The 26,239-nt window shown below is 42.1% G+C and overlaps 1 protein-coding gene across 2 annotated transcripts in view; it reads right to left on the bottom strand.

The window, feature by feature from the left end:
- Positions 1-25,702, bottom strand: part of PCCB (propionyl-CoA carboxylase subunit beta) — a 418,796-nt gene extending 393,094 nt beyond the window's left edge. Inside the window, exons 1-2 of one of the 2 annotated variants that reach the window (XM_078665880.1) lie at positions 25,451-25,702; positions 693-812 (exon numbers count right to left, since the gene is read on the bottom strand). In XM_078665880.1, the coding sequence (XP_078522006.1) occupies positions 693-812; positions 25,451-25,651 (321 nt within the window). In that variant the 5' untranslated portion in view covers positions 25,652-25,702. Of the gene's footprint in view, positions 1-692; positions 813-25,309 lie in introns of both variants that reach the window. The other variant, XM_078665881.1, reaches the window with a different exon arrangement.
- Between the last annotated feature and the right edge of the window lie 537 nt (positions 25,703-26,239).

Below are 26,239 nucleotides of genomic sequence, written 5' to 3'. Positions count from 1 at the left end.
ATCCTACTAAAACTACGTAACAATGCAGATTACATATTCCCTGAAAACAATTCAGCGGAAAGAAAGATATGGCATTAATCCCAAAAAAAATGCTGAAATTCACTAGTCATGATTAACACTGCCATCTGACTGCCAATCTAACTCCCAATTCTCCCATAAAGTAACTATTCATGACCTCACAAGTAATTTTGCAAATGACACTGCTGAGGATACTGAAAAAGCCAGCATGCCCGGAGCCCCATGCTCCAATATGTTGCACACGTAGGGCGTGGCCTTAACTACAAGCAGACTTGCCAAGTGTGAAGAGGCCATGGTTGAAGGACCTGCTCTGTGAAAGCCAGAGGCCATCATATATATTTTCTATATTCAGCACAAGTGGCCCAAAAACCATGCCAGTGCACTGTAACGCTATATATGTCCATTTTTTTGCAGAACTTGAGAGAAGTCTGTGACTTAAGGAAGCGTTTTAGGCCACCCTGTGTGCATTAAGAGAATGTTATTGGTTTAGAAAAATGGACATTTTCCAACCCTGCAAACCCCTTGGTGGTGAGGTGTGTCAATCATGCCTCCACAATTATTTCAGAACAATGTCCACTACTCCTATAATGGTCATCAGAGCTACAATATTTAGCTCACTGAAGTCAATTTGATGGTAATCTGAGATTCATCTTTTTAAAACTTTTGTACTATACCTTATTTTTGTCCGCCTCCATACCAAAATCTGCACACCGGTGTTCCACAAACATGTCATACTCAACAAAGCTGCCAGGATCCAGCAGCAGAAGAACCCGTTCTCGTGCTGTCAATTTACCCTGAAAAACAGACGAGGACATGGTTAAAACACATCGAAGATTTTCATGACAGAGATTGAACTAGGAAGTTAAATAGGCTGATCAAAGAAAAGGTATGGGCAGTGGAAACCTGGACCTACAGGGCCAGGCTACAAGTAGCCCTCTATGGACTGTGGAAACTAAGGACTGGTAGGAAAGGTACTGGCAAGACATGTGGGGTACACAAAGTTATAGCAATGCATCAACACAATTTCCAGGATGTGAGTAGAGAAAGTCGTTTTGATTGTACATACTTTACCGCTTTGGTTTCGGGTGTAAAAGTTTCGGGTGATTAATAGAAACTGAAATTGGGGCTATGCAGAGAAGGGAATTAGAGAAATCAAGGTATTCAAAAAGTAATAAAAAAAAAAAAAAAGAGTTAAGCAAGGTGTTGTGTTTCTATCTAGGACCCTAATTCGATATTCCCGATGTATGCCCTTATATGGTTATAATAAATAATATCCTTATAGAGGCATAGGAATCATATCCATATTTAGTAATAGCCCATGCAGTCCAAATACGGCAAGGCTACTCCCCTAGACTCCTAGAAAGTACAACGCGTTCTTTAAAACAAACCAAGCCTCCAGCAGCCCGGGAAATACCCCTGCTCTTGTTTTGATTTGTACAAGAACTCCTAGAGTCCAGAAAGAACTGTTAGTTCTTAGTGACGTCTTATGTCCAACCTTACGTCAAACCCGGCATCTTTCAGGTATAAATATACCAACGTTGCCTTAAGCAAACACACGGTGGTTTGGAGCAGAGCGGCTATCTACTTGCCCAGAAGCCCAGGTGATGCGAGAGCCGAAGGAAGCCGCCCCTCCCTTTTGACGCACTGAGAAAGACGCTGTCTTTTTATCCAGCTCCGGTGTTTCCAGTCACCCTTGCGGGTTGCTGGGAGATCGAGTCCTGAGAGAGAGATACAAGACCTCCTACATTCTAGAATCAAGGTACGGAGCCGACTAAACTCTTAAGAGAATTCTTGATTCAGATTCTTGGCAAAAAAACCTAACTTAACTTAAACTGCAACTTACTTACTCCTTCCCACGTATTAGCCTTAGGTCAGGTACACCGGGGTAGGCGTAGATTAGAAGCACCAGTTGAGTACGTTAGTCAATGTTTTTATGTATGTATATATTTTATCCATTTTAAAGTATCATATGGCTAAGAAACCATATCAATGCTTTTACAGTATTATTTCATAATACTCCTTTTACTGTACATACTTTACTTCATGATAAGTATTGCAATTGTGGCAACTCATTTCTCTTGCATGAAAAAGAAGACTGCTCAATAAATAACACCTTTTATTGAAAACGCCCGTCTCTCTATTTCTCTGCACTCTGGTGAAACTAAGTATGCACGATTGACTGAGTGAAATAACCGTCTATTGTTTTCACACGACTCTAGAGATATACTCTTTATTATGAGGTAGCAAAGTTGTCATGTTTATGCGGTTGTCAGAAACTAATCCCTTCTTGTCTAAATCTGGAGAGTTAACTTTTTCCTGAACATTCGAGAAAGTTTCTAGTGACCTCTGAGCTAGCTGGCAAAACTAAGCAAGTCTAATATAGTCAGTAGAGACCTAGTCGACCTCAGTCCTACGTCTACACTACTGTTTATATTATTCCAATGCGCAGAGCCTATTGGGAATATTGGAACTACACTACATGGCGCCTAACGTTTGGTAAGGCGATAATCTAACGCAAGACATTAGAGTAACTCAGTCGTGCTTTTTCACACAGACCCCTTTTCCCGTAAAAACTCCAAAAGACGTCTGGAGTGGGTAAAAGTTTAAAATCCGCCTGAACTTAGTAGGAAGAGATTCCTATGTATAGTTTTTGGTTTAGTCAACGTTGAAGGATTCAGTGTTCCAAAATATTGTGCACCTAATCTTTGTTTCCTTGAAACTTGATCTACAACAAAAAGCTTTCTGTTAGTAAAAATGACAGAAAGTGAAGACGAAAGGGAGGAAGCTAAATTAGCAGCTCAACTCCTAGCGGATGACACGAGTCTCCAAGAAAATGATCCGAATGCTATAATCATTCCGGTAAATGTAAGAAAAACTATAACTAAATAAACTTATAGAAAATGGAGTATCATCACGAGGTGGTACAGTCATATTCGTGGTAGAGGCCCATGAATATCGGCAGACAGAGGTATTCTATTCATGGATACAATTTCCAGCAGCACACGCTGTGACACACAAATTCCACTATTACAAAATAAAGGAACCTCCGGATGAATATTCTCCTTTCGAGGACGTTGAAATCCCACTAACTTACCAAGAGCACCTGCTCTGGTTTAAAGGCGCCTTAAAACATCAAAATCACATCACCAGGCTCGGTCCATTAGGTAGACCAGGAGCAACGTGGACGGTTCTAGCCAGCTACACACCACATCCCCACATTGAAAAGATGTCAAACGGGGAACTTTTAGCTCAGCTAAAACTATTAATTAAAATACATAGCAATTGGTCCAATATGTCATGCGGACTTCAACAGTCCAACCAGCAATACAAATTCCACAGATCACCCCTCACCAGGGGAACACAAATAAAATCACACCACAGAATATACAATCAGCCATTGGCAAAATACCTGCAAAACGGGAACAAATTCCATTCTGGTAGCACAAAAAATCACTCAGATAGAGGCAGTATTTCCAGATACTACGCCTACTGAGAAACACAGAATTCTGACTATCTGTCTTCCAATGGGGATTGCACCACATGTGGAGGACTGTGACACTTGGGGCACAGTCTTTGCTTCAATATACACAAAAACACATGGTGTTCCGTCTATGGCGGTTATACCAGACGTACTAAATGTAAATGCACATATATTTATATAGCGCAAATCACCGACCCGGTATCTAAGCGCTTGCTTAGGGAACCCGTCCTGGTATTCCCCTGTGAGATACCCCGGCAGTGTATCCACAAGGTGAAAGCCAGGCATCCCGCCGCGAGGGGCCGTAGTACTAGATTCAAAATGAATACGGTCCAGAACCTGCTTTAACTCTAGGTATGAAATTACTGGACTTTAAGCAGGTCTCGGCTATATTATTAGCCAACATAAAAGGAGAAGCAGCATCTGTGGCGATCCGCCAGAAAGTGAAAGAAACAGATATAGCAGAACAACCTTTTGAACTTGCCAGAATCATAGAAAAATCCTATGAAGAACTAGGAAGAGATAGTTTGGGTGGGAACCAGTAAAACCCCAACTAACTGAAAATCCTGAAAAAACCTTTATTAAAAATAATCTGAACACTCCAAAAAAAGAGTTGGGAGGGTAATAAACAATCCACTCCCAGAAAAAAACGGTTTCAGTCCAGAGGAAGGTCTCCTCAACGGAGAGATAGATCTCCAGACCGAGGACACAAGTCTCCCCAGAGGGAGCCCTCTGAGAAAAGATACAACCTTAGAGATAGGGATAAATTGAGAAAACCTGATAGATATCAAGATATTGATACACGTCCCTCTCGATCTTTTCAGACTTCCTCACAGAAATCGGAAAGAAGAGGATGGTCAGAACCCAAGGAAGAGCACGTCAAGTCCAAAGACAAGGAACCTGCTCATCAAAGTAAAATATTACAATTTCCAAGAAAGAAGGTAGCCAGTATTAAAATAAAACATGCCGAGGATACTGAGGACACAACTGAAAAACGGAGAGTGGGCCCAGACAATGCTAGACAGCGCAGCAGAAGTGACCATAGCTCGCAAGATCCGGATGAATCTTCTGGAGACAGTGGACACAAATGAATACATTCAAGTGGAAACTGCAGACACCAGTTAGCAAACCCCATAAATTATACGAAATAACATTGCGTATAGAGGGGGACAAAACTAGGAAAGTAAGGGGTCTCTTTTGGGATAACCTTTCGAAAGGCTATGACATCCTGTTAGCTGAAAAAGACTGGCCACCAGAGTTTGCCAGGGAGTGCCCTCATGGCGAAGAAATGATTATGCCTGCCTTCTCAAATCATATTCCAATTCATAAAAAATACACATTTGCAAGAAAATGGGCAGTGGCCCAAGCTCCTGCATTATATAAAAATCATGTAGGATGGGATGAGGATTCTCCTCATCATAAAATCCAGTTAAAAAAATCAACCCACTGCACAAAGGCAGTACCCAGTTAAACAGGAAGCTAAAAAGCAAGATCTTAGATCAACTTGAATATCAGGGGGTGATTGAAACATGCACCTCACAAATGAACAATCCTTTGTTTCCGGTCTCCAAGCCAGACGATTCATATTGTCTAGTTTTGGACTACAGACACTTAAACTCCTGCTGCAAAACATTTGCAGTACAAAACTCACACAGTGCAGCACTAATGAATAAAATCGTGCGCAAAAAATATAAAACGTCATTAGACATCTCTAATGGATTCTTTTGTCAAAACATTGCACCTGAAAGCAGGTATTTGACCACTTTCTCAATAATGGGGTCGCAAAAACAATTCTGTCGACTCCCACAGGGATTCAAGAATAGCCCTGGATTATTCTCAGCAAGGGTAACAGAGTAACTACAAATATATGATGATGAGGCATTATCGTATGTCCATGACATCTATCTCACAGATGATGACCTGGAGACACACTTGAAAAGAGTGAACACCATAATACTTGGGTTCGCAGCTGAAGGGTACAAATTCAATTTTAAAAAGTCACGAATTGCTCATCTAACTGTCCTGTTTTTAGGATATGAATTATCAAGTGAAGGCAAAAGCCTAGCCGATAACTTCTTAGAGAAGTGTGCTGTAATCCAAGCACCTAAAACGCTGAAGAACTTACAATCAATACTAAGTTTCCTGAATTTCGGAAGAACATACATTCTAAATTATGCAGAGAGGGTTAAACCTCTCAATGAATTAATAAAACCTGATTTCAAACCAATAAATTGGACTCAGAAACACACAGAAATTTTAAGATCATTGCAAACAGACATGTTAGCTAAAACAAAATTGCAAACTCGCGAAAACGTACGCAAACTTGTAATCAGAGTCATCCCAGGAAGATGCGGATTCACGTACCTGACCTCTAATGAGGGAGAATCGGTACCAATAGCTTACAAATCACATTTGTACACAAAAGCTGAAATGAAATTCAGTTCTACTGAAAAAATTCTAAATAGCGGTTCAAACTGCTGTAGCAAAAGAAAGAGCCCAAGGCAGAAGGATATCGGTTTTAACAGCTGAATCAGCCCTTGAGGCATTAACAAGCCCACGCAATCTAAATGCAGTGGCATTAGATCCAAAATGGATACAATGGGAAAAGTCTCTTGCTGCAGAAGACGTGAAATACTATTTTGACTCGAAAATGAAAAAACTAGAAAATCTAGAATAGGAAGAAGAATATCCTCTGCCAATCGAAATTCTGCCTCTCGAACAGTACACATGTGTAATCTACATGGACAGATTTGCACAACACTACGATGTAGAGGAAAAATCCTACAACGCAGCGTGCGCGATTGTTAAAGGTCGCTGGCGCTTTGGTAAATTCAGACCAATAGTCACCAAAACTGAATCACTCAAACTGTACAGCTCAGCGAGCTGAAATAAGATCTTTAAAGATGGCGCTTGAAAATGCCGATCGAGAATTCCCCACACTAATAGTGGTAATTATTGCGTCAAGTCTTACAATATTAATATGCAGACATGGATCAAAAACGGTTACAAAGATGATACAGGTGCCACAATAAAGCATAAAAAGCTCTGGGAACAAGTAGTTCTTTTGCAGAAAGAACTACGAAAGACTCACGTGATACATACACTGAGTCATCGACGTGATTGCGTTCACGTTGCAGGGAATTCATTGGCTAACAGAGCCACACCGGAAGCGGTTCAACCGGCTTCCGTAGCTACAAAAAAGCGTTCTAAAAAATACATAGACGGAGAAACCATGCTGGCGGTAAAAGCCTCATTAAAATGCGACTATGCAGCATTACCTCTTGGCTATCCACTCAATAATACATACATAATTGATGCAAACTCCGTTCCTTTTGCTCAAATCCCTGGAGTGGGGGATAGAGTAATTCCAAACACGAACAGGAGAGTCTTATTAATAGCAGACGCACATATGGGAGAGGGTCTAAGGCACCAAGAGATCGTGAAATCTCTAAAAGAATTACAATCAGAATACTGGTGGCCGGGGAGGAGCTTGCAAAATTACAAATTTGCAAAAGATTGTCCAGACTGCAACCGAGATCGCAGTCGTGAACCGGACCAGGCTAGTGCCAGGACACCTCTATTAGAAAGCATAAGGCTATCTATACGCAAAAATCCAGCAGGAGAAAGGCGAACCCATAAATATTAAGACTAGATTCACTTAAAATGCAGACACCAGCGCTCGGCTGACGCCAGAACTGTTATACAAAGATTTGCGAGTCTTTATCGGTACATACGCGATTGGCATGCTACATTCTGACCAGGGTCCTGCGTTTAGCTCTAGGGCTTACAAGGAGGCCATGACCAGCATGGGCATTTAATTGCGGTACTCTTCTCCATTCCATCCTGAGGGAAATGCGGTAGTGGAAAGAAAAAACCGGGACATAAAGCAATCTCTAACGGCGAGGGTATTAGGTTCGGGTGATGGGTGGGTCAAACATTTAACAAGTGTTCAACGTAGTCTTAACAATCTGCCAAGAAATTCTCTAAAAGGTCTCACTCCCTATGAACTATTGTTCGGTACTAGAATGCATATCCAGGACTTAGATAGTCACACTTCAGTGGTAGAAGAAAAAGCCTTTGATATCAAAGACTGTTTGGCTGTTTTACAGGACTTAAATGAAACAAGAAGAAGTCTGAGTAATATAAAGTTAAAGCCAACAGCCACTGAAGACAAACCACCTGTCCCAGCAAGACCTGTCTGGATCCCAAAGATTGGGGATCTGGTCAGAGAAAAGATCGCGGTGAAGAAGGAATTTGGGCCTTCTTACAGAAAAGCAGTACCTTTCTTAGCTGTCAGCGGAACAAGATCAGTAGTACTACCGCCCCTTGCTGGTAAAAAGGAGAACCGAGTTGTATCCATCGACCTGGTAAAACCACAATCATGTGGCCGATAATAAGTAGTAGGCTCAGTGGACTCCCAAGAAATAGCAGAAGACCAAATCTTGCTACAATCCAAGAGGTTCAAACTGAGAGACTAATCACTTTTTATAAACCTGCAGTAAATAAAAAAAAGAAGGACTATGCAACAAAGCCATGGAACTTGTGCCTCTTGAAACCCAAATTGCAACAGTTCGTCAATAAACACCTGTCTACAATGATGTAGCATCGGACTATACTAATGTTTCAAAGAAAGATCAAAAGACTAATGAAAATCCGGAAGCAATTTCAACAATTGACAGAACTGCATCTGGCTACTTCATCAATTTCGATGACTTTTCTGATGATCCAAGTGAACATGAAGAAATGCCAGTAACAAAAACTTTCAAAGACAAAATAGCTGAACTCTTTCATCAACTCAAAGAAACATATCTGATTTCTCCATGGATTGAATTTTGGATTGTGTTAGGTGTACTTTTCCTCCTGCTTTGGCTCATCATGGTTCTATGTTTGGGAAAATTCATTGAAGGAAAATTTAGTACAATGGACACAGCAAGTCAGAACATCAACTTGGTCCTAAAGCCTCACAAGTCATCTCACATCGAGAAAAGAGAACGGTCATCAGTGAACATCACAGCCAATCCAATACCCGGTGGGGTAGCATGGGACAAAACGGATTATGAAATTTATGGCCCGATTGAGCTCTTGAAATATCCACACCAGTTCAAGGTTTCCTTAAGTGACTTTGTAAAACCAAGTACTTTCTCTGATGATTGGGACTTTGAAAATATTAATAATATGATGTCAGATTTAGTAATGTCAGCTAAATTCACAGAACATGATTATTTGCAGGGTTCATCAAATTATGAAGAAATGTACTGTTATAATCACTATGGTCATCACTATTTGCATAAAACTGCTCAACCTAGAAATGTTTTTAATTATAACCAATGGGAACATTGTGCAACACCACCAAAAGGCAGCTCAAAAACATTTTATGAGAAATTCCCATACTTCTTAAGGTTCAACACAAGTGATGTAGAAACGTTTTATTTTAGAATGTTAAATAATAAAGGGATGAAAACAATGTTGACAAATACTGAATTGATATATTCAGAAACATTTTATGAAAAAATGACTACATTTGATTTTGAATTTTGGAAAAACAACATTGAAACAAAAACCATCTGGGGTACAAAAGACTGGCAGGTCCAAGGTTTAGAAGCAATATTTAGGGCCTGCATGATCCCAGAACAGATAATATTCCTGAATGACACAATTCAGCAAACAACTTGTCTTGGTTTAGCCAAGATAAAAGACAACCGTCTATTCCAAAGCCCATACCTGATAGTAATAGCACTACAGATGTGGAGATAGACGTATCCCATATTTTACACTAAAACAGAAAAAATCCTGATATGAAAAAATGGTTGATCTGGCCCACAGACACAAATAACTGTCAAGATAGATTCCTGAACAAAACACAGGGGTTCAAACAGAACAGGCCAGATCCAAGATATTCCCAAAGACAACATCCAGGGATAGTTACAACATACAGTGTAGGAAAACTATGCCTCGAATGGCTACATAAATCCACACTGGCTGAAATTAAGCAACACTTGACTTTACTTAAAGACGGTGCTGACTTGCGAGATTTCATAATGGGACCTCGCAAACAGCGTCAAAAACGTTTCATAGCGGCTGGTATATACGCTGCATACGACGAAGCTTGGAAAGAAACACAAATTGAAACAGCAGAAAAAATACGAGAAATTGATCGTATTAATTTGGAAAAATCACTTTCTGTAGTGGACAATGGGTTAATGACTCTGTCCTCCAGAATATATTCACTGGACAGCATTGTATCATCTGCTATTGATATAATAGAGCAGGACTTGCTAATGTTACAACATGGTCAGTCCCAATTGCGTTCTATTGTACAGCTTGGCTGGACGTTGCAAAATCTGCGTTCAGGCTACGTGCCATGGCGTTTAATCAACACAACGTCATTATTCTCTATCTTTAACCTTACTGATAAACAAATCAGTTAGGCACAAAAAGGAGCAGACTATAAGATATTGAGCATTGAAAAACTTGAGAGATTACCATTGACAATGTCAGAGAGACCTGTCATTGAATGGATAATACATGGAACGATTACAATCCCAATAACAACTTTCCAGTTTATGTATTGCCAAAAATATATATCAGCAGGCCTGTATGAAAGGTTGGGTAAAGGATACATCAAGTCAACATGGAATTTACCTTATACACACAAATGTTATAGTGAAGGAAAAAAGGAGGTATTTCTTAGTGGTAACAATTGTAAAAACTCACTAATTGGTACACTTCTGTGTCAAGGTATTAACTTGCATGGAGCCTGCGAAGGGTCTTCAAATAACCTTTCATGTCACCTGCATGGCACTCCTGCAAAACAGATAGAGCCATTTTTCAGACAGCTTTCCAACGGCAGTTATGTTCTAATAAGTGACCACAGCTGTTGTGGCATGGTGCCAGGAAAAGCCTATCTCGTAACCGTCACTTCCAGGGTCATTTGCTGTATGCAAGTATTGTATCCACACAGCAATCCAGACATGGAGGTTGCGTTATGGCCTTCTTTGAATATCTCTTCTATTCGAATTGATACTTTAAGCAGAATGAAGTCAATTATTTTACAGACAACTGTGCCTTTCACCTCGTCCAAAGAGACGTATGATCTGCAAGTTGCAAGGACAGCCGCAGAGATACACTCCCTATTATCAACAAATTGCCCCGTCCATTTCGTAGAAATGCTAAGCCAAATCTTAAACATGTCTGATACCAGTGGCATCGCACATGTATTTAAGACAGTTTTTTCGGGACGGTTAGCACCCTTTGAAACAGTTCTGGGCATTTTCCCGAATTTTGTCCATTCGTTATTTGGCGGCCTGCCTCTACTTTTGGGACTCGTAGCAGGAATTTTATTTTTGATCCTTCTGCTCCGATATGGCAAGCCAAGCCACAGACAAGACTCCAGCAACGATGGGAGAAACGATCCTAGCAATACGCTACCGAGACCGCAGAACTAAAGTCCTCTGATTAGCCCGGCTAAGAGATCTAAGTGCAACCTGGTTTCTTTCATTCAGACCAATCTGGCAAGATTGCATCTTACCTGTGCTTCGATGTCTGCTATGCGGAGAAGAATGCGTGTTGGACGTTTGTCTTATACTACCATCAGCAGTACCAATGGATATAGATACCTTGCTAGGTCTGGTAACGACTCATGCATCGTGTTGTCCCCAGCGGCTACCTATTCTGATGACGGCATTCGTTGAGACTTCACCACTACGAGTAGGTGGCGGTGAAGTACGAGAGGAAAGCAGCACCAAACAGGTACAACCTTCTGTGAGCATTGCTGATCCCGACATCGATGATGGCAATCACTCTCACATATGCACTGTTTCCGCATTTTCGAACTTGGTCGAACTTTCACCTGATGTTGTAGACCAATTTTTTGCAAGCCTGTCTGATATGATGTTCTCCCCTGAACAACGAGAATAACTTTTTTTTTTTAAACGAACACACAGCGTTCCCTGAACTCTGAATTCGGCCTTCAGTTTTTGATAAACAAAACTACTGAAAACATTTGGAACAATTTTTTCCCCTGAAAGCGAAATTATTTTTTTTTCACTTCCAAATATTTACCCTTTTTCCTGGCACAAAGTACTCTTCTTAAAGTAGAACTATTCTTAGAGAACAGAGCTTCTATTTTAGGAACTCTAGAGACAATATTTTACCTCAGCCTCTAGCACATGTACAGCATTTGTATAAATATGTGATGGAATGGTCTTGACCTTCTTTTCTGTATACAGAGCCATTTCATGTGTAATTTTCGCAATTCGTTCAGCCGATATATATATGCACTTAACTGAATGATGACACTGCTTGAAAAGCGTACAGTACCAATACTCATTTTTCGTGTATTTTCCATATACCATTTCAGATGCGAATTATGTGTTTTGGGGTGGGGTGGAAAACACACATGCATCGTTATGTTTAATATTGCTTCGTTTTTAGTAATGATGGACATTAATACGTGGAGTGGGTGTTGTGTTTCTATCTAGGACCCTAATTCGATATTCCCGATTTATGCCCTTATATGGTTAAAATAAATATTATCCTTATAGAGGCATAAGAATCATATCTATATTTAGTAATCGCTCATGCAGTCCAAATACGGCAAGGCTACTCCCCTAGACTCCTAGAAAGTACAAAGCGTTCTTTAAAACAAACCAAGCCTCCAGCAGCCCGGGAAATCCCCCTGCTCTTGTTTTGATTTGCACAAGAACTCCTTGAGTCCAGAAAGAACTGTTAGTTCTTAGTGACGTCTTATGTCCAACCTTACGTCAAACCCGGCACCTTTCAGGTATAAATATACCAACGTTGCCTTAAGCAAACACACGGTAGTTTGGAGCAGAGCGGCTATCTACTTGCCCGGAAGCCCAGCTGTGCGAGAGACGAAGGAAGCCGCCCCTCCCTTTTGACGCACAGAGAACGACGCGGTCTTTTTCTCCAGCCGAGAAAATCCAGCTCCTGTGTTTCCAGTCACCCTTGCGGGTTGCTGGGAGATCGAGTCCTGAGTGAGAGATACAAGACCTCCTACATTCTAGAACCAAGGTACGGAGCTGACTAAACCCTTAAGAGAATTCTTGATTCAGATTCTTGGCAAAAAACCTAACTTAACTTAAACTGCAACTTACTTACTCCTTCCCACGTATTAGGCTTAGGCCAGGTACACCGGGGTAGGCGTAGATTAGAAGCACCAGTTGAGTACGTTAGTCAATGTTTTTATGTATGTATATATTTTAAACATTTTAATGTATCATAAGGCTAAGAAACCATATCAATGCTTTTACAATATTATTTCATAATACTCCTTTTACTGTACGTACTTTACTTCATGATAAGTATTGCAATTGTGGCAACTCATTTCTCTTGCATGAGAAAGAAGACTGCTCAATAAATAACACCTTTTATTAAAAACGCCGTCTCTCTATTTCTCTGCACTCTGGTGAAACTAAGTATGCACGATTGACTGAGTGAAATAACAGTCTATTGTTTTCACACGACTCTAGAGATATACTCTTTATTCTGAGGGAGCAAAGTTGTCATGTTTATGCGGTTGTCAGAAACTAATCCCTTCTTGTCTAAATCTGGAGAGTTAACTTTTTCCTGAACATTCGAGAAAGTTTCTAGTGACCTCTGAGCTAGCTGGCAAAACTAAGCAAGTCTAATATAGTCAGTAGAGACCTAGTCGACCTCAGTCCTACGTCTACACTACGGTTTATATTATTCCAATGCGCAGAGCCTATTGGGAATATTGGAACTACACTACATGGTGCCCAACGTTTGGTAAGGCGATAATCTAACGCAAGACATTAGAGTAACTCAGTCGTGCTCTTTCCTGAACATTCGAGAAAGTTTCTAGTGACCTCTGAGCTAGCTGGCAAAACGAATTAAGCCGTTCTCTGCCTGGACACTTTGGGAATGCTCATTTTGGGATTACTACTGCCTGCATTATAAGGAACCACCCGGACTCAGAAGCACGCCGATTTGGGGCTTACAAGGACGAACTGCAGGGTCGGGACTGCGAGACCCAGCGCTCACCGCGCCTAATCAATCTAAAGCAGCTGGAGTCTCTTCCCGCCCCCAACGCCCTTTACTTAACTACCCCCCTAACCGCGGATAGCGGGACGCGCGCGGGACGGAGCACGGGGCAAAGCCCGGGCAAAGGGCCGGCCGTCTAATGCCGTCCAAGGTCGTATAAGGTCGGGCCGGGCCCCGCCTCTTTATTTTTGTTGATGATATTGTGTATCATTCTATTCAAGCTCAGTATTTAAGTTAGATCTGTATTATTATCGCCCACGCCAAAGCCTATAGGAAGCAGTTACAATGTCCTTAAGATCTGGGGAAGACAGACATGGTACTCTTACCTCCTCTGGTGGGGCATTTACTGGCACCCTAGACCAATTTTTTACAAGGGCCACTACAATTATTGAAAAGGAGATTGCTTTTGCAGAGAAGAGCTTGTCCATAGATTTACTTACGGGGAAGCGCTCTTCTCTAGGTCGTATTGGGACTGTGGTCTCCCCTGTACCCTCAAACGCACTGGGTCGCGACCTGTGCCTCCATTCTGTTGTGTAAGTTGAGGCTGTAGATAGCCCCATTCTCAATGACACGCCCTCCAGTCCGGTCCCCAGTATCAATAGATCTGGAGTTTCACATTCTTGTATAGCTCACAGCTCCCCTCCCATCATTCATAACTTGGCCACAACACCTGTTAGTAAGCCAAATAGTAGGAAAAGAGGGGGTGGACCCTTGAAGGGTGCTCGGGCCAAAATCCAAAAGAATTCTAGTATCTCAGCACCTCCACCTGCTGTTATCCAGCCACCTAGTCAGCCTAGCGCTGTAATAGAAGATATCCACCTTTCCCCACCAGGTGTATTTGCTGATGATGGAGGTCTTTTGGGAAAAATCGAAATACTAGTGGAATTATTGATGCTACCTCTTTTAGAGAGGACAAGAATGATTAACTCTAAACTGGATCTGATTGAGAAACAGTTTATAGATAACACCCATATTTTGGATACCCTGGTAAGAAAGATGGATAGCACAAGGGCTTCAGACAACGCCAATATTGATCAGGGTCAAGGTAATAAACCTAGGATGGCTCCTCAGGCCTCAAGCACTAAATCCCTCAGTAAGGTGGAACGATCTTGCCCAAAGAAACAGCCAGTTGATAAAAACGCCCCAACCATAAATCGGGGCAAGGGGGAGTGCGATTGAGGCTGTGCCTAAGCCCCAACCTCCAAAGAATGACACTACTACAGGAAATAATAGTAACAGTAAACCCCTGCAGGTGAGGGAGGCCCGTAAAGATTGTCTCCCTTGCATTAATCTTCCCCCAGAGTCCGCACCCTATTCAATAATATTGGTGGGAGTACGTGCTCTAGGGGGTGAGAAAGTTGAGTCACATGGGGATTTAAAAAACAAGGTGACCCACTGGCTCAATCGAAATAGAACCCTCCCCCTTCCTCAAAAACAGAGATTTTGGGAGTAAGAAGGGTGAACTGGGTGGGTAACAATCCCAAGGACCTAGAGGGGGACTGTATGGTAGTGAACTTTAGGGACCCCTGGGTGGTAGATTACATTAAAAGAGAGCCTAGGTTTGGAAGAGAAGGAGATATTCAATCCCTGAGCCTTGACTATTTTTATCCAGGGACCAAACTTGGTCGCCAAACCCATTTTCCTAATTATCGTGAGGGGGGTCTGAAAGTACTCCAGCTGGTAATATAGCCACAGTCCAGTTGGCTAACTAGGAAGTCCCCCTTAAAATAGTATTGTGGAATATCGCAGGGCTAAAGAGTAGGGTAATAAATGGGGAATGGCTTGAATTTGTGGACACACACGATATTGTACTGTTTCAGGAGACCTGGGCTATTGAACCCATATATCGTATGGGTTATCTTAATTTCCATATACCCGCCATCAGGGTTGGTAAGGGTAGAGCATCAGGTGGTCTGACTATCTGGGTAAGACAGTCACTTAAATATAGGTCCATAGAGGTGACTGAGTCTAACCCAGATATTCTTGGAATAAAACTCATTAGTCTTGATCACCAAGAGATTAATATTGTTAATGTCTATGCTCGTGGCTTACCCGGTGGTCGGAGTCCGTTGACAATTATAAAGGAGCTTGATTGCCCACTTGGCTTAATAGGGAGGGATAAGTTTGTAATTGCAGCTGGGGATCTCAATTGTACCATCGAGCCCCAGGGAGAAAGTGGCGAGGACTTTACTGCTGAAGAGGATATGCTTTGGAATGTTCCCCCCCTTAGACTTAAAACCCATTAAAAAAGTGACAGAGGCTGCACTTCACTGGTTAGGTTTCTGTTTTGAATGGGGGTTGAGAGCAGTAAATGGTCGATCATCCTCAGATGTAATGGGTAGGGTCACATTTGATAATGGGGTTAGAACGAGCAGAATTGATTATTTCCTCCTAAAAATTGAGTATTGGTCGTCTTTATTGGATAGGATTGTGCTTCCTCGTCCGGAGAGTGATCATAACCCCTAGGTTCTTAGTTTGAAAATAGACCTACTGAAAGTTGCCCCACCGAGTGTAAAACTGCTGAAGTGTTGTTAACAAATGATAGAAGGAGGGTAAAATGGAACATGATAGTGGAAGAACCCGCAGTCTTAGATAAGATCTCTAACTTAGTTTTGAGAACTTTGAATACAATGCAGGCTTTGTCTGACTCTCTGGTTAACAATTTGGGGCAAATAAGTGCATTACATGTACATCTTTTTAGCTCTTTGAAGGTCCTCTTCTCTAAAAAAAACACAAAGTCCCTGGCCCCCTTGGCTGCGAAACCAGGACATAGATGGTATAACAAAAAGTGTCGGGGGCACAGAGTGCCTTGATCCTTGCCTTAAAGTCTCGTGTGAGCGTAGACATTAGGAAGGCTAGACAGGAGTATAAAAAGATCCAGAATGAGGCTAAAAGGGATTGGGAAGATTTGTACTGGTCGGACTTATATGATGCGAGTCTGTCTAATAACCAGACTAAGTTCTGGCAGATTGTAAAGTGGGGGAAAAGTAACAATTTGCAAACCCCATCCAACCATGTTGCCGAAGAGGATTGGGTAGTTTATTTTGAATCTCAGTTTAAAGGTCCTGAAAATGTGTGTAGTGATGTATCGGAATCAATTCCCGCACAGACAGGACCGTGGTGCCCCCCTGTAGCATTTGAATGCAAAGATACAGAGATTGCACTGGGTCTCACGAAAGCTGGAAATGCCCCAGGAATGGATTGTATCCCGGTTGATCTATTTAAACTTGCTCCTGGGTTGTGGGTGCCATACATTACAATACTTGCAAATGCCATCGCAAACGGTGCCCCGATTCTGGACTCGTGGCTGGGAGCTGAAATTCTCCCCATATTTAAAAAGGGGGATCGCTCAGTCCCCGGGAACTACCGACCAATTAGTCTGATAGACGCAATCCAAAAAATAATATCTAGGATGGTATTGGCTAAAATTCAGGTCTGGATGGATACTGAGAACATCTTATCCTCTATGCAGGCCGGTTTTAGACCCTGTGTCAGTACGATCGACCAGGTGTTCAGATTTATTCTCATCTATTGGAAGGTAGTGTTCCTGGGTGGTGGAACGATCTATGCAGCGTTTGTAGACCTAATGTCTGCATTCGACCTTGTCCCCAGAGCTAAGTTATGGGAGGCCTTGAGAATCATGGGCATGCCTAGTGACCTTTTAGATATGGTTATAAGATTGCATGAGGCAAACTTTGCACAAGTTAGATGGGGGAAGCAGGGACAGGTCACCCAGAGATTTCCGGTTACACGTGGAGTACGCATGGGGTGTGTCCTAGCTCAAACTCTGTTTTTATTATTCATTAACAGAGTAGTGCAGTTTTTTGCTGACACACCGACAGATGCTCCCTTTCTGGGTGGCACGAAGTTTCCACTCCTTATTTTTGCAGACGATACCCTTATTCTTTCCAAAACTCAAACAGGTCTGCAAATAGCACTGAATACATTTGAGGAATTCTGTAAGATCAATGACCTACAGGTCAATATGAGTAAAATCAAATTTATGATGCTATCAAAAAATAAGTCCCAGGCCGGCTATGTTACAATGAATGGTACTCGATTGGAGCAGGTGAAAACAATGACTTACCTGGGGGTCATTCTTGAGAATAGGGTTAGGTGGAAAGAACAGATCGATGGACTCTCCTTGAAGTTTGCCCATTTGTGGAGAAGTGTGGCTCACTGGTTAGAGGAGGCAGACCCTGATTCAGAGGTCAGACCCGGGACCAGGGTTCAATTCCCGACACGGCAGGGTCTTGAGCTCAAAATGTAAAAAATGTCCACGGACTCGATAATTCTCGCCTCGGTGCTTACTCGAATCATGGGTTCACACTCTGCAACTCAGGGCAATAGCTTGCTTAATCTCCACTACGGCCCCACTGCGTTGGGATGCCTGGTCTTCACCTTGGGGATGCCCAGTAGGGGTTATCTCGCAGGGAAAGCCAGGACGGGTTCCCAAAGCAAGCGCTAAGAGACCTGTCGGTGATTTGGCGCTATATAAATCGAAATTAACATAACATTTGACGGGGTGTCTCATTAAGGAACAGAGAACCTCAATAACTAAAAGAATTGGTCCTGCACTTAAAATATACAATGCTAAAATAAACTCTGCAATATTGTATGGTGCGGACCTTTGGGCCCATTCGGATATGTCCTCCCTGGTAAGAGTGCAAAATAAATTATTGCGTTCTCTGGTTGGTTTGCCCCAATCAACTCCCATGAAACCCCTATTATTGGATCTAGGATGTCAACCGATTGATGAAGCTGCACGCTTCAGGCCTATTGCCCTGTGGAGGAGGATTTGGTCAACCCCAGAACTCACATCTTTTGCAAATGAAATCCAAGATGTCAGATCAATAATAGGTTCTGGTAACCTCCCCTGGTTTAAGTCTGTTAAATCCATACTAGAGAAAATGGGCTTAAGTGAGTTATGGTTGAATCCTGGTGGTAATGTATTCCCGCCAAAAAAGGTATTTAAAGAACTTTACTGGGCGGCTCAAAGGAACCAATGTGTGGCTCAGTCGGATTTAATTTCTCTGACTGGTAGGTTCCTGACTCACAAGCTTGACCCTTTGTTTGAAACCTACTGGGATGTAATTACTAAGAGTACTGATAGAAAATTGTACCACCAGTTCAGGGCTGGAACGTTACCATTGAGATCATTTACAAAGAAATGGAGTACTTCGACAATGGCCACTTGTCCATGGTGCTGCGACCAAACGGAGACAGTTGATCATGTTTTCTTTGTATGTCCCGCCTATTTAGCCCCCCGGAGAAAATGGCTAAAACCAATTTGTAAAGACCTGAAAACTCGGCTGGAAAAAGAGGCTATCTGGCGGTTGAGGACAATAACTCCTGCTCCAGTTGCGATAACTAAATTTTTGGGGATGGAGTTGGGTAATCAGAGCAAGGCACCTTAAATCCACCTCTTGATAAAGTTTTGATGATATGTTTTTATATTCAACGTATTTTTAGGGACGTCTTTATATGCTTATTTAATCCTGTTTTATGTACATTACTCATTTGCTTGACTAGTATTACAGTGTAACTGTACTACTATGTATAGGATAGAGACGTGATTGGGTTTTACTAATAATTCATGATTTTAATATGTGCACTTTCTTATTCACTTATTTTAATATATTTGACAATGGCTGTAACTAGAAGATGAGTGTTTTAGCATGTCTTTTATGATGCACCTTATCAAAATAAAGACGTTTGAACTGAACTGAATTAATTAAGTCTAATATAGTCAGTAGAGACCTAGTCGACCTCAGTCCTACGTCTACACTACGGTTTATATTATTACAATGCACAGAGCCTATTGGGAATATAGGAACTACACTACAAAGGCATGGTTAATGTAAATTGAATCTTTAAATTAATTTCATAGCGTATAGCAAATGTTCTAAACAATTTGTCTCTTTACACTTGACCCTTATTTTACAAGTTCTGATACATTTTGATCAACCAAAACAGGAAGTACAAAGATGTAGGTACAAGGATGGTGAAGTGCATAAACTTCTTTGGCCACACACGTCCCTCCTTCAGATCTATGCCGGTATAAACAAGCAGCTGTTATTACATAACCCACAATCAGATGTTTTCAAAGAGAATATCATACATACATAATTGGATGAGTGCTCACATGATGAAGATGCCTGGTAATGCATAGAAATAGAGGCCAGAAGTCGGTCAAAGAAATAAGGAACTAAATAAAAAAATGATCTGGAAATCTCTAGAGGAAAACATCATAGCACAAGAAGAATTATTCCCTCAAACCCACCTTAAAAAAGTATTTTACTTGCCCTTCTTAATCTTACCATTTCATTTTTCTTATTGCTGATTTCCTAACGCCTTATCTTAGAAAAATACTGACTATAAAAAAATAAAAGTCTAGTTTAAAATGTTATTTTGCACTTCTACTGGTAGGTCACTATTATTCCCTAATTACATGTGTGAATACTTTTCTACATTTAAAAAATGTTTGGGTGCATAAAAGATCCAAACAAAGATCCCCCCCCCATCCCAGACTCCCCTATCAAGCTCAAACCTGACAACTCTGCAACACTAGACTTAATCATGCAGAAACTGTCAATTGTGCGAGCACATGCAGCACGTCCAAAGAGAACCACAGTATCTATGCAGGACGCACTCACATCCCTAAAACAGGAAATTCTTTTTCTGAGGGGCTAAGTCACTGAGGTGGAGCCACGGATAAACTTCCTGGAAGACCATTGAGCATAGCTACACTAAGACTATCAACCACCACTACAAGATTAGCCCACCTGGAAAGGAGCATCACGGAGCTGATGGACAGCAGTAGAAGGGTCATCCTGGCACACATAAAGAAGATTCAGAGAATCAAATGGCAGGCTCCTCCCCTGGGATCTCCCAAGACTATTCTAAAGACACCGTCAAAAAGAGGAAAGCGTTTCTATCCCAGCGTCAAATCTCAGACTTATCAGTGCAATTTTCCTTCATTGGACCTGCGCGACTGAAAACTACCCTCAATGGAAAAGTCTCCATCTTTGAAGATCCAAAAGACCTGGACTTCATCGCGGACATTCAAGACTTGAAAATGAGCTCTTAATGTCTCATTGGAATGTTCAATAACCAACCAACCAACCTGACTAATAATCACGAATCACACTAATCAGAGACCTCTATAAGGCTAGCTCCAACCTCGAGGCCCTCTCCCTAGTAGAGTTCCCTTAAAACCTGACCTTGTTGGCTGTTAATCCCTTTGGTTCCTTTTAGTTCAAATGACTGACTTGGTCGCACAAGTTTGTTGCTTACTACTAACGTCCTGAACTCCCATACTAGGATGTACACCTTCATCCATGCATGAACGCTAAACACAAGAAAATCTGCTACTACGGTTTACTAACCATCAACCTACTAACCTCTAATAATCCCAAACAGTTAACCTTAGGTCATATTACTGGATGTTGATGCAAACTGTTCTTTTTGGTCATAATAAGTGTACTCTCCTAACTTACACATTGCTGACAATTAGATAATTCTTGGACAACTCTCAGCTAGCAGTGATCTTTGTTCCTAGTCCTTAGGGCAGTCTCACATAAATATTATAATGGGTTTGGATACAAACTGTTCTTCATGGTCAGACGAAGTCTATGCTCCTAGTCTAAACGTGGACTATAACTTACAAAAATACTAAACAACTCTCAATTAACTCGCTTATTCACCGTGCCTACTCCTCAGTTCACCCAAAGTCACTTATTTGACTAACAAAACCCACTCTCACTACATTAGGATACCGGTCCTGCTTTATCCTTTCAAAGCCTTCACTCTGGATAAAACTTCTCCACAATACACACAGACCACACTTGGGCACAGCCGTATTTTTCTATAATTTATCCTAAAACTATTCTACCTATTATATGCCTCCACCGCCCACCCTCAGATAGGTTTCTCGCATGTGCCCCCTCTCCCCCCCCCCCTCCCGGGGTACTCCGCTACATGTTCGCAATCTCTATGCTAATTCTAGGTGTCTTACACTTCCCCCTCTGTGCACTCTCTATTTCTTCCTCATTCCTTTCCTACTTCCTATCCCATGTTCTATCATCGACTCTATGGCTTACCCACCTCCTCGATGCCCTTTCCTCGCCCTCCCCCACTATCTCCTCCTCCTCCCACCTTAACTCTCTCACCTAACACCATCTGGGACTATTCTCATAGTCCCCTCCTAAAGCTAATGCACAACATAAAGGTACTCTCCATTAACGTTAAGGGGTTAAATCACCCAACAAAACGCCAAAATATCCTAGACTATATGTGTAAGCTTGACAGAAACCTTGTACTCTTACAAGAGACCAAAGTTGATATGAAAGAGGCCATTCTTCTAAGGAAAGCTTGGATTTCCGACTTATCATGAGCTCCAGCCATCAACAGAAAAATGGTTAACCACTCTTCTCTCCAAATCTTGCAGCCTCACTATTACCTACTCAGAAACAGATCCTGAAGGCAGGTGGCTCTTCATAAAACTACAGAAAGATAGCACCAAAATCATAGCAGTGAATATTTACACCCCCTATAATGGCAATACGTCTTTTTGGGTGCACCTAAACAAAATATAGTCACTACTATCCCCTCAATGTAGAATCATCGCAGGTCGGGATTTTAACCTCCCATGGGATGGCATCCTTGATAGAAAGTCTGCATCCCACTTCAAAACCAACAGGTCTCACAAACAGATGCTCAATCTATGCAACTCTCTAAAACTAAAATATGTTTGGAGATTTTTCAACCCCGTGGGCAAGGATTATACGTTCCTCCCTTACCCCCACAACTCCTTTTGCCGTATAGCATATATCCTAGCTGACAAATCGCACATCCCAGCCACATCTCTCCCCACCACTGAAACAATCCTAGTTTCAGATCACGCCTGCATCTCCCTCCTAAACACCACATCCCATCAAAAAATAAATCTTGGAGAATGAATGAACAACCTTCACACTGAGGAGGGCATGAATGAGAGCAAGATGGCTGCATAGGACCAGCCTTTGAGGTGCTCATACTGAACGCAGACTAATCCTTCAGCATCCTGCGGTGCGATACTAGCAACGGCCCACAAAATCATCGGCCTGACCAGATGCAGGGCTCGAAAAATCCAAAAAACGGTACTAGTCCTGCAGGACTAGTACCTTAAAAAATGTCCTCGACCTAACTGCAACCTACTTGACCTCCGTCTCTGAAAGCGGAGCAAATGAGACAAGGTTAACAAGATTTAAAGGCATCTTTATTGCTCATTAACTTTGTGAGCAATAAAAATGCCTTATAATATTGTTATCTTGTCACATTTTTTCCGTTTTCACAGACAGAGGACAAAAGTTGGAGGGCTGTACATTTCTAGACACGTGTTTCTGGGTTGAGCCCCGCAGCAGTATTAGAGCAGCAGTATTAGAGAGCAAAGAAACATCATCTGTTGTGGCTGGAAATGCTGCCAAGTTCCTCTCAGGTAACAGTACTGCTGCTCTCTACTGCATTTACCAGGATGCAAAGGGGCGAACTGTGCTGGGACTGTGAGGCAGTGTGCGCCCAATCCCCATTCTGTTTAAAAGGCTCCCTAAAGCCAGCAAGCTGACTAGCTTTGGAGATGTGCCTGTTAGTGGTACTGTGACCTGAGAGGAACTTGGCAGAATTTCCAGCACCCCCAGATGATTTTTTCTTTGCTCTCGAATACTGCTGCTCTCTACTGATGAAGGGCTCAACCCAGAAACACAGGTCTAGAGATGTACAGCAATGTATGCACCAACATTGGTGAAAAACTTCAGCTAATTTTGAAGTAAGATTGAGCTGTGTACTGCATTTACCAGGATGCAAAGGGGCGAACTGTGCTGGGACTGTAAGGCAGTGTGGTCCCAAACCCCATTCTGTTTAAAACGCTCAGAAGGACAAGCTCCTAAAAGAATGTTACACTGAGAAACAAAAACACTTCTCAGAATGTCCAGTTTGTGCAAGATTCATCACTCAGCTTGTGCAATTACACAAGAAAAAGTGCTGACATTTTCATGTTATAAACTCAAAGTCCAGCAACTCTTTTTATTATGCTGATTATAGTAAAATCACAAGTGAAGCTATAAACTTCCAAAAGTAAACATAAGCAGAAGAGCTGAAAATGGGGAGAAGGTCATGGTGGTTCATGACTTTTGTGTTTTACAAAATTATAAATGCAATGGTGCACCTTACAGTAGGACAAAGCACTATAAATAAAAGAAGTGTACCATGGTGGGTGGTAGCTTTTAACTCATTCCGAACAGAATATTGCCCGTTTGGTTTAGGTTGTGGGGCCCAAGTATTTCCGTGTTTAAAAGTAAAGATGATGAATGCACACAATCTGCCAAATAAAAGGCAATATAATACACACCAGTCATAGTGTAAACTCGCATTCTTGTTCTGTACCCTCAAAAAGTAGGTACCCAACTAAGCTTTTGCAAAGGCCCCTTATAGAGAGGAAACCGAACTCGCTTAAGTCACACATTTATCAAGAAGAAATCTCAAATGTAGTCAGTCTTGTATGCCTGGACTCCTCATATGACTGTAAATGGTGTGAAGGTGAATGCATGGGAGCGAATGCCTGTGAGAAGATACACAACAAAACTGTAATTATCCTCAACTAACCCCATTGCGGTCGTTTTAAACTTGCCATAGGAGACCAAAACAAAGCTCTTTTTGATGAGCTATAGAGAATGTTTACTTGTTGTGAGTGGATTCCTGCACTAGCCTACAAAATGATCTCCATTCAAAAGCTCCAGGGACTACGAAGCCCATCCATAACACAAGTACTGGTGTCCTGGTGGAGAGGAGTAACTAAAGGATAAAAATGGTCATTTATGTTGGTAGTTGAGGGTTCGGATCCTTTTATAAAAACATACTCTGATAGTCTAACCCAGTGGAGGGAATATCTACTCATGGGACTTGGCTGTTTTCCCAAAATGTTAGATGAAGATTTTGACACTAACCATGATCAACCAAGTTTGATACTAAGTATAGTGCACTAAAATGCAATAAACTGTTAATTATCCATTAGTCATGCGATCTTTATGCTTATTATCATGCAGTTTATTGCTATCTTGTTAGTAATCGGAATTAGCGTGGAGTACGGACAGACATGGAGTCAGACACGTTCCACCAGAACACAGCAATGTACATTAGATGGCTAAAGCAGTAGTACTGTGGACATGTTAAACAAGTGTTATGATGGGCGTGGACTTCGATTCCTGAGTGAATCATTTACTTTATTTTGCAGTTTTATAAGGCACGAACTTAGCTCAAGTGCAAAACAGCGCTTTACATGACCACCAGATTACAGTAAATAAGCAACGTCAGTTTTTTTCCCCAACTTTAGACACGTAAAGCCGACGCAGGAGCTCGCACCTGCAACCCCCTGCACCCACCTACCTCCCCAATTCCCTATGGAGAATTCCCAACAAACACTGCCAGGGACCAAGGGATGTGTATCGTAAGGAGAAAGTGTGGCTGAACCTATTCAACGTCTCTTGTGAGGCGTCAGTGGAACACCTTCATTTTCATAGCTCTGCTCAAGCGGGAGATCTCAGGTGTGACCAAAGCTGTGGACTGATCTGTATCACGCGCATGATCTTCAGATACTCTCGGATTTTCAAACTACAGCAAATAGCAGTACCCATGACAAGGGTTGTAGCGCCTCTTTTTCATTCTCAGCAGATTTAAAAGAGGACTAAAAAGCCTCCCTCGCAACATCGAGTCAGCTAACAACTTAATTGACCTTGGGTCTACCCTGCTATTTACCTCAACAGTTCAATCCATTGAGAGCACTGCACTGGTCCTCACGCTGACAGCACGCTTTGACGGTCATGACGTCACGACGCTGGCCCGGACACGATGAACAGGAGGAGGTAAGTAGCTGTCAGAGGTCTGAGGAAAACTCACCCGTTTATGTTGTGCGTCAATCCTGGGTTGCCCTCCACCCAGGAGTGCCTCGTTTCGCTTCTTTTCTATTCTTTCAGGCACCGACATGGGGCCCAGCGAGTACAGGCGCCCGAGCCGGGGTGGCGGCGCGGCATAAAGCCGCCGGCTACAACCACCACCGGCGCCCACCAGCAACCTTAAAGCAGCTCGTCCTGCCGCCATAGTTAGCCGGGCTCCTACACGGACACGCGTTGATTGACTATGCAAGACGTGACGGCAGAAGAGGGTGTAACCAATCCAGGGAAGGCACACACGATAGTAGAGGGTTTGCTGGGAGTTGTAGTTTCGGTGCCCTTCGAGAGTTGTGGTTGCACTTCAGTTTGATTTGAATATTCCGTAGGTATTGGAAGTGCATTTTCATAGTGCTTACTACTACCCTTGATGAAGCATCCAAGCGCTTTTCGAGGAGCAACACGCTACTCCGGAGCCCAAACAAGGTTAGTGGTGAATTAGTATAGGGATATATGAAATTAATTTGAGCGTTGGATATGCCAATCTGTTAGTTGGATTCAAAAGGATAGTAGAGGGATAGAAGAGGGAATGGTCAAGAAAGTGTTTATTTGGAGATCCTAGCAGCAGGAGCACGTTTGGGATGAGTAGAGGGGAAGGGGCTAGAAAGGCTTTTTTGGGAGATCTGAATAGTAAAAGAGGTTTTAGATAATGCAAGGTAGAGGAGGGAAGAGTCTAGAAAGCTTTATTTTTGGGGGTCATTGTAGGAGGCTGGCTTAGTATATGGTGAGCACGTATTTA

This window comes from Lissotriton helveticus, chromosome 11, assembly GCF_964261635.1.
Source record: "Lissotriton helveticus chromosome 11, aLisHel1.1, whole genome shotgun sequence".
In the NCBI taxonomy this organism is placed as follows: Eukaryota; Metazoa; Chordata; class Amphibia; order Caudata; family Salamandridae; genus Lissotriton; species Lissotriton helveticus.
The sequence above is the reverse complement of the archived record's forward strand: the minus strand, read 5'-3'. Positions and strand labels throughout refer to the sequence as shown.